General features: G+C 38.2%; 1 protein-coding gene across 5 annotated transcripts in view; it reads right to left on the bottom strand.

Moving 5' to 3' along the window:
• Positions 1 to 233: 233 nt before the first annotated feature.
• Positions 234 to 9,282, bottom strand: part of itpr1a (inositol 1,4,5-trisphosphate receptor, type 1a) — a 30,521-nt gene continuing 21,472 nt past the window's right edge. For 3 of the 5 annotated variants that reach the window (XM_058777876.1, XM_058777877.1, XM_058777880.1), the window contains 21 exons: positions 8,516 to 8,563; positions 8,157 to 8,283; positions 7,902 to 8,074; positions 7,380 to 7,563; positions 6,901 to 7,154; positions 6,457 to 6,657; positions 6,221 to 6,331; positions 5,631 to 5,726; positions 5,343 to 5,471; positions 4,791 to 4,886; positions 4,502 to 4,694; positions 4,266 to 4,388; positions 3,997 to 4,172; positions 3,670 to 3,834; positions 3,325 to 3,514; positions 3,140 to 3,229; positions 2,586 to 2,698; positions 2,338 to 2,503; positions 2,079 to 2,239; positions 960 to 1,121; positions 234 to 774 (listed from right to left, as the gene is read on the bottom strand). In XM_058777876.1, coding sequence (XP_058633859.1) covers positions 688 to 774; positions 960 to 1,121; positions 2,079 to 2,239; positions 2,338 to 2,503; positions 2,586 to 2,698; positions 3,140 to 3,229; positions 3,325 to 3,514; positions 3,670 to 3,834; positions 3,997 to 4,172; positions 4,266 to 4,388; positions 4,502 to 4,694; positions 4,791 to 4,886; positions 5,343 to 5,471; positions 5,631 to 5,726; positions 6,221 to 6,331; positions 6,457 to 6,657; positions 6,901 to 7,154; positions 7,380 to 7,563; positions 7,902 to 8,074; positions 8,157 to 8,283; positions 8,516 to 8,563 — 3,045 coding nt within the window. In that variant the 3' untranslated portion in view covers positions 234 to 687. The remainder of the gene's footprint in view (positions 775 to 959; positions 1,122 to 2,078; positions 2,240 to 2,337; positions 2,504 to 2,585; positions 2,699 to 3,139; positions 3,230 to 3,324; positions 3,515 to 3,669; positions 3,835 to 3,996; positions 4,173 to 4,265; positions 4,389 to 4,501; positions 4,695 to 4,790; positions 4,887 to 5,342; positions 5,472 to 5,630; positions 5,727 to 6,220; positions 6,332 to 6,456; positions 6,658 to 6,900; positions 7,155 to 7,379; positions 7,564 to 7,901; positions 8,075 to 8,156; positions 8,284 to 8,515; positions 8,564 to 9,282) is intronic. The other 2 variants (XM_058777879.1, XM_058777881.1) reach the window with 1 other exon arrangement.

Raw genomic sequence — 9,282 nt, 5'->3', positions numbered from 1 at the left:
TTAATCTGTCCTGTGATCGGTAGGACTGACTATGACTGTGTGTGAAGCTCATGGTTCTCAAATTTGACGCACAATGTCACATTTTCTGGAAGTACTGTCATTAAAACATTCTGTCATCAATCAAGTTCTGAATTATTTATACATATTGGCATCTTTATAGCAGGGGTATTCCTATAAAGCGAACCCATCCTTTAAAGGCAATTTAGTCTCATTACATTATTAGTTCTAGAAACTTGTCAGTGTAGGTGTTTATTAAACCTTTCATATAGAGCAATAGAAATTCAAAATAAATATGCACAGAAAAAACACAAAAATTTCACACATATTAATAATCTCAAATGCAATCCATTCTGATAAAAGGTGCAAAGAAATCCAGAAGGAAATAATTCTAAGAACCACTCTGTGAAGGCATCTTATAATACTACATTCATACACAGTGCAAAGATTCTTTCTGAAGTGATCACGTCAGTGCTTAAAAAATAATATAGCGCATCATACAGCAATGAGGCTCAAAATGTCATGATTGGAGTCCTTGAGTGAGTGAGTGAGTGTACATGTTTGAGTATGACCAGACATGACCTCATTACTATGTAAGAGTCCGTTTTAAGGCTGTGATGGTTTGACTGCATTTATACTTGAATGAGGCTCCATTATGTCAGTCAGGCCTCAGGCCCCAGGCCCCACCTCTCATGCCGGCTGCTGTGGGTTGATGTTGAGGTGGGCGGGGTTTCCCAGCAGACCAATCCGCTGCTTGTGTTTCCTCTGCTCAGTCATCTGAAGATTGACAACAGGGATGAGTTCAGACAAATGCCATTAACTTAGAAATTCATACCTCGTACCACAAATTGCCAGCTTATGACACATCTGCAATTTAGGTGTAGTATAAGCATTCCGTTTATTAAGAATAATTCGGCAGCCTGTGTATACATGCACCTTTATCAAACCAGTCAAACACGCACCTGCTCTTTGAGCTCTGTGAGCTGATTGGTCAGGTTGGAGACCAGCCTCATTGTGGACTCTAGTTTCTCCTGCAAACTACGCAGTTCATTTTGTTCACCCTCACCATCACTGCTGACCAGTGACATGGCCCTCATACGTGGAAACCAGTCCAGATTGTGTTCCTGCATGGGGGTTAAAGAGGTCACATTACTGATAAATAACATGAAAAGGATAACCCATGATTTTATTAAAGCTGCCCTGTGAAGAAAAGGTGCAGTGCATTACTTCATTTATTTTGGAATAAAGAGCATGATTCTTGCTTAATTTTTTGCCCTCATTCTAATTGTTGTAATGTGAATATAAATGTTATCCTCATTGTAATGTAATTATGTTTGCAATAATTAGTCATTGATCATTAAAGGTAATTAAAATCATAGTGTCTAAATATAGTGATTTTGTAATTAACATCAGTGTAAAATTAAAATACAACAAAATTTAAAGTGAAACAATCACAAGCACTAAAATATATACAACAATACATATATTTTTATTTGTTTTACATGAAATGTTTTTGTAATTTAATTTCACACTGAGAAGATGCTCAGAATTTAACACACACACACACACAGTACATACAGTAGTAGCTATATGCGACCCTGGACCACAAAACCAGTCATAAGATTTCCATTGATGTATGTTTTTTTTAGGATAGGACAATATTTGGGTGAGATACAACTATTTGAAAATCTGGAATCTGGGTGCAAAAAAATCTAAATATTGAGAAAATCGCCTTTAAAGTTGTCCAAATGAAGTTCTTAGCAATGCATATTACTAATCAAAAATTAAGTTTTGGTATATTAATGGTAGGGAATTTACAAAATATCTTCATGGAACATGATCTTTTCTTAATATCCTAATGATTTTTTGGCATAAAAGAAAAATCGATAATTTTGACCCATACAATGTGTTGTTGGCTATCGCTACAAATAGCCATGCTACTTAAAATTGGTGTTATGCTCCAGGGTCACACACACACACACATATATATATATATATATATATATATTTATATTCCCTTGGGTCTTGATTTTGAGAATCTCCTCGTAAAAGCTTTATACTAATGTCATGTATGTTCTCACCTTGATCATCTGAGCGACGTAGCTCTCAGGGCCTGTGTATTCAGTGGAGTCCTTGACCCGCACCAGCACAATGAAGTACAGGTAATGCCACAGGTTGTGCTCTTCCTTGATGTGCTCCTCAAACGTCACTGTTTTATTATCAAACTTATCTCTCTCCAGACCTGGGTGAACAAGCAGGTAACCCAAAAAAATAAATCCTCAATCACATGTAAAGGCACATTTATGTTTATTCGAGCATAACTGTGCAACTTCATCTCACCGCAGATGAAACATGTGGTCTTGAGGATCTCCTCTTTCCGCTGCTTCTCACTTCTCAGATCAGCAAACGTATCAATGATAACACCAAAGATCAGATTCAACACGATGATGATCACCAGGAAGAAGAACAGAAGGTCATACACGACCCGTGCGGCGAACAGACGCTCCTGCAAACACACATACAGGTTTTGCTTCAGGTTCTTATGTAAAAAAAAAAAACTATTATAGTAAATATATGCATGTGCGTACCTCTTTGGATGGCTTGCGCAGAACATCTCCAACTCCACCACCACTCCTGAGACCGTGACTCAGTACAGTGATCATACACATCCACAGAGAATCACACGCTCGCTCTACATCATCTGTAAACACACAAAACACACAATGTAGAAGCTCTATTTCCAGTCACTTCCAGTGTACAACTAAATGTCAGATTACAAAATATTGCCAAAAAAGAGTCACATCATTTTTAAATAATTGGATAACATGACTGAAATAACTGGATTAGAGCTGTCCATTTTAAGTGTCATTTTAGCATTAATAAATTAAGTAATAGTAAGTAATAATTAATAATAATTTTAGTGTTATTTTAGTACATTAATCAATTAATATTGTTAATAATATAATAATCGCTTAATAAAAGCAGATTTAAAAAGCAGATTTAGCCTAATGCATCAACTATTTTTTTTACAAACAATTATTTTAAAGAGAAATATGCAGTGCTTTACTTGTCTAACATAGACATATGCCAATTACCCTCAAGAAAATTTCATTTGGGGAAAATGTTTGATTATTCTGCTCACCCTCCTCAACATCCGCAGTCAGACAGGACCCATTTTGCCCATTGCAGACCCCGTCAGACAGGAAACCAGAAGCCAAATTTACTCCCTCCTCTGACACACACATTCAAATACAAGACAAATTATTTTCACACCTACTAGTATGAACTTTACATTTGCTTTGATATGTCTGTGTGAATGTGGGTTACCCAGAGTGCCGTTGGGGATGCGGTTCACCTCCAGGATGAAGTCATCCTTGAAGAACATATATCCAACAATGGAGAAGAGGTAGACCAGGATCAGGCCCAGAACAGCCGTCAGGACAATAGAGCGGCCATTTCGAGTCACACTCTTGATAACGTTCAAAAGGGTCTCTTCCCTGTTCACCAGGTCAAACAACTACAAACACACAAATAGTTAATATTAGTGGTCTAAATATTTGCACTGATTTTTAAAAAAAAAAATTAATTCTCTCTCTCTATATATACACACACACACACTAATTTCTGTTTAGGCATATGTTAGTGCTAAATGTGTAAGGCTTTCAAACAGACCAGTAGACTGTAAAAGAAGACGTGTCCAAAAAGGCCCAGAGTACAGATGAGAAGGTACAGCAGATGAAACAGGAACTCCTTATCCATCACCATCACCCGGTAACCACGGGTAAACGTCCCACGGTTACCCACAAAGCTCAGCATGAACACTATCTTATTACAAACCTGCACAGACACCAAACGAGGTCAGATTGACACTACAGACTGACACCACATAAGCTTATTAATAAAGAAACTGTGTGCACAATGGTATGACTGCATACCTGTGAACTTATATGCATTCAAAATCTAACCCTCCCATGTGTGTCCGTGTGAGTGTGATCTTACATTAAAAGCTCCCAGGAGGGTCAGCATATGCTGCAGCCCCACTGAGAAGCCCAGCTGCAGCACACTGGAGATGACCAGCACTCGCACTGTGTTCGGCCTCGGTGACATCAACACAAACCCCAACGAGCCCAACAAACACACCCACAGCAACAGAGAAAGAGAAGGATCTAGTGAACCTGAAACACACATAAGGTATAAATGTTCACACAGGTCAGGGATATTGTGGAAAGAAAGCCTGACTCGTGAAGACGATACAGAGCGGAACTCACTTTCACTCATTCCGTCCAGAGGGTAAAAGAACGCCACCAACAGATTAATGAGAACAGCCAGGTTAAAAGACACATTACTCCAGAACGACATGTTCCGGCTACACCAGTACAACACTGGCTGTGCTGAAAATAGAATAAGAGGGATACAGTTCAGAAACTATGATGAAGAAAGTTGTACAATTCAAATGATTTCAAATGAATAATTTTCAAACACTAGTGAATGAAAACACATTTACCTCTTAGTTTTTTCTGCCACCTCATTTCATTGAAGAGGTCGTCTGCATGCAGGAAGAAGTCGTTTATTTTACTGCCCTGTTCATCTCTCTCTGTACCGTAGTACACACGCAGCTTGGACTCATTTGTGAGAAAAGAGCAGATATTTGGTACGGGAAACACGATCTGTTCCATAGTGCGATCCTGCCGGACTATCTATTTATACACACACACATACAAGAGCATAAGATGGGATTTAAAAAAAAAAAAAAACATGTTTTAAGATTTGTTAAAAGTGTTTGTGTGTGTTACCTCTATCTGTGAGGTGTGTTCAGTGTAATACTCCAGGGCCTGGTCCTCTCCACCTGGTTTCAGTAGTATTTGCAACTCCTTATTGTGACGTGATAGCTGAAATAGAAGGTTAATTCAGATCACACTACTAATTTAACGAATTGCTCTTAGATAAAGTGAAACACATTTGGTATTGTGGTAGACTGTAAAAGTTGGCCACAGTTTAAAAAAACTGCTCTTATGCAGGGCCCAAAACCGCCAACATTTAAAACTAAAAATTGTCTTTGGTAATTAAATAAAATTGTCTTTGGTAATTAAATAAAATGTTTATAAATGTGCTTATCAGCCAGCAACACAGAATGGTAATCTAACTCTTACTGACGGAAGTAGTGTGCGTAATTCAAACTATACGTCTGTCGTGACTCGTGATTTGCTTCTTTTGCCACAGTGTAAAATTTACTGTACATTTATTGCAAATGAAACTATTTGTGAACGACAAATTTTCTCCTGATATACCCTACACTGATAGTTGTGGCAAAAGTTGTACAGGAGTGTGTGTGTGTGTGTGTATACCTGATGTGCAAGGATATAGATGTTGTGTCCAACATTGCGAGGCGAGGCAGCATGGTCCTCTCCATTCTCCTGTTCCTCATCCTCAAACTCTGCCTCCCCCTGCTGGTAGGCCATTTTCATCACCTCCACCTTGAACATGAACACACACACAGCTGGGGTTGTGCAGATGTTGTAGTCAAAGAAAGTTAATGTTTATGGTTTAACATCTGTCTACACAGAATGACTCCAAGATACAGTTAAAGCAATGACAGAACCAGGATGTACTGGGATGATAGCTAACATACTCACTAGTTCTTTTGGTCTCATGTTGTACAGGATTCTTTCTGCGTTCTCACTGTCATGACGGCTTTCCATGATGGCCAGCAGTAGCTTAGATGCATTATTCTAAGGAAAAAAGACAAATAATGCTACATGAAATTTAATTGGCCAAAGTATTAAATAAAACTACTCTGAAATGATTGTCACAGTCTCTCACATAAATTTGCAACTAAACAAAAAAATGACTGAGCGAGCATCATGATTACATTTTCACTTTCACAAATTTCTCTAGTTATGTCAAGCTCAAAAATCTTTTAGTGGGTAGAAGTTGCTATTTGTGAGTAAAAAGTCATTTGAAAAATCCTGTAATCACAAATGACAAGAAAAGTCATGTAAATTCATTGGTAATCAACTTCTAACCCTATTATAGATTTTGTAAATAAAATAAAAAAGTTTAAAAATGACCAACTTTGTCATCACAGCAGAAGTACCAGAAGCCAAAAAGGTTGAGAACCACTGCTTTACAGGACTTGAGGCCTGACCACTTTGCATAGTCAGATTTGATGCTACTATGAAATGAGAAGGTTGTTACTTAGTCAATTAAGAGTCAAGTGATGTACCTTTAGTTCTAGAACCAGATCCATTCTCTTTCTGCCCAGCGGATTAATATCATTTAGAATCAATGCAATGATGATGTCAATGCCATTAGACTCATGGGTGGCAATGCAATTCTGCAAAAACAAGCATAACAGAGCATACTCAATATGGGAAGTATGTTTATGAGCGATTGAAAGATTATAACTGCAAAATAGAGGAAAAAAAGGTAAAAAACTTGTGTTAGTGTTCGTGTACATGCCTGGTTATCATGGCAGGGCCCTTGACAGTATTCAGTGAGACTCTCTACAGTCTGATTAATGAGAGCCACATTATGCTGGTTGATATATAGCCCTAACAGCCCCAGGCCTCCAGTTGTACTTCCACAGATGCAGTCCAGGAACTGCAGGGTTTCACACACCAGGTTATAATTGTTTTTGTTGTTCTGACAGCGCAGAAAATTCTGCAGGAGAAAAAAAAAAGAGAAAGTTCTAAACATACATGATGTATAAAACCAGTCCAGACCCTATGAAACAACACAATACTGATACTGTCAAAGTTTGAGACCTAATCTAAAATCGAACCCAAAACAGTTGATTTCCTTCAGGCTGGGGTTAGATAGTGAACCTCTAATCCGGTTAGATTAACAAAAAAAAGCAATAAATGTGACAGATGGAGAGGCAGACAATCACGCACACACACACACCTGCAGATCTCGATTATGGTTCTCACACAGAAGTTGTAAGAAGCGCAGGATAGGTTGCATGATGAGAATGACAGGGCTCATCTCGCCCTGCTCTGTTCCTTTATCTCCACCCCCTTTGTCTCCATCAGTAGTGCCATAAACCTCCTCAGGATCAGCATCTCGTCGATACGAACCATAGGCTTTCTTAGTCACAGCAGATGCCTCCAGCAGCTGCTCACGGGTATCATCAGTCACCACGACACCTGAATTTTTTTCTGGAGTGGAAGAAAAGGATGATTTCTTATTTATAATCTGACATATCTTGTAAAATTATATATCAAACTAGATAACATTATGCAGTGCTCTCAACAAGTATTTGGACTTGAAATTCTTTGAAACAAAGAATATCATTGCATCAGAAAACAAAATATCAAACCAAGTGGTATTTATTGTAAAGAAAGATAGCGTAGGATGAGAAATAAACTACTGACAACCCCAACCTCTCCGGCGTTGTGGGGTATCTTTGTCTAGAGTGTTGTCATCACGCCGCTTGTTGCCCAAGTCACTGGTGTTGACGGTAACCGTGGCTTTGATCTCCAACTGAGCAGCTTTCATTCTATCATAAAACACCCTAAAAAACTTTTCGGAATTTTTGTCTTCTGTTAACCGTTTAAAGAAGGAGTGCTGCAAAGAGATAAGAATACAAGCATAAATTTTACCATTATGTTCATATGTTCTATGGAGAACTTCAAATGTAATACAAAACTGTTCAAAAGTTTGGAGTCAGTATGATTTTTTTGCGTGAATGTTTTTGTCTCTGCACGCCAAGGCGCATTTAATCAAAAATACAGTAAAACAGTAACTGATCAGTTTAATGCATCCTTGTTGAATAAACATATTAATTTCTTTAAAAAAAAAAGTCTTACTGACACCATCTTTTAAACTGTAGTGAATACTGAATAATTTAATACCACAACGTTCAATTCTATCGCTTAATCATTTTACTGACAGGCCTTTCTGACCTGTATGATGGTGTTCCCGCCCTCCAACAGTGCAATGGCCAATAGGATGCTTTCGTGGAAGACACGGTCACTGGTAGCATTCATAATAAGATCAATGACAAGGTCAGATGCTCCTTCACGGTCTAGATGGCACTGCACCTCCATCAATGACATCTCAGCCCTGCTCAAACCCCCTGAGGTCATACAAACACACAAAAACTAATGTTAAATTACATCACAAATGTTCCAAGAAGCTACAATGACAAATTAACCCACCTGGCTGGCTCTTGACTGGTCCTACAGGTGCCAGGGTGGAGTTACTGAAGGAGGTCAGACTTTCTCTCCGCCCACCGCTCCTGAAGCCATAGTAACGGTTGACAAGCAGCTGCCGAAGGGCCTCCCCCTGTATTGAGTGAGAAAGTGTGTGTTTCAATGTGCATCTTATTTTTGAAAGTTTTTTCTTTGCCATTCTTGCTTTGGCTTGTTCAACGCATGGCTGTAAAGCAGTATTCTTTGGAACAATATATATCATAAATGGGACTAAATATCGAAGGAATAGTTATAGTTGAACCAGGGCAGCTGAGAGGTACAGATATGTGGTTGGAGAGCAGGGTTAGGTGAAGTTAGTGACCTACCCTCCTTCGATCTTCCAGCTGTTTTGGTGGCAGACTCAAATCCACCACCTGAGTGAGTGAGCAGAGTGGACAACAGAACACTGACACAGAGTTAGTAGAGTATCATCATGCAATAATCCCCAGCTCTATCTAAGCAGCATGCTTGGTGTTACAATAACATCAGTGGACAAAACAAATTACTACAATTATGCATTTAGCTTATAGTAAACCAGTTAGTAACCAGTTAGTAATGCTCTGAAAGTGAGTTATGTAAGTGAATCCTTATAGGCAATAGGATTAAACAGAAAAGAATGTAAAACAGAGTAGAAAAGTGAACAGATTAAATACAAGATGAGAATGTAATGGTCAGAATAAAAGGTCTGTAACATAGCAGTTAATATCCAAACTGCCCAAATATTCAGTTATTACCGAAATGGTTTGTAAATATTAAGATACAATCAAAAGACTGTTTCTAAATCTTTCAGAACAATCTTTAATGTTACTATAACCTCATACTGTATTAGAAGCATGATTAAAGCACCACAAAATGCTTTGAAGAACACAATTTCTTGTGTATTTCTTATTGAAACAGGACTTTAAATTAGGGCATACACCTTGAATGGCTTGTGCCTTATAAGTACATTTTTCTTTCTCATCACAGTTTGGCCAAATCATGATTTGCTACTTTTTAGTGGTAACAAGTTGTTTTAGGGGAAACACAAAACCACAACAGATCAACATCTACACCACATCTAATAAAATATGTGTACTTAGGTAAAATTTCCTAT

The sequence above is a fragment of the Onychostoma macrolepis genome, chromosome 06 (genome assembly GCF_012432095.1).
Source record: "Onychostoma macrolepis isolate SWU-2019 chromosome 06, ASM1243209v1, whole genome shotgun sequence".
Lineage (NCBI taxonomy): Eukaryota > Metazoa > Chordata > Actinopteri > Cypriniformes > Cyprinidae > Onychostoma > Onychostoma macrolepis.
The sequence above is the reverse complement of the archived record's forward strand: the minus strand, read 5'-3'. Positions and strand labels throughout refer to the sequence as shown.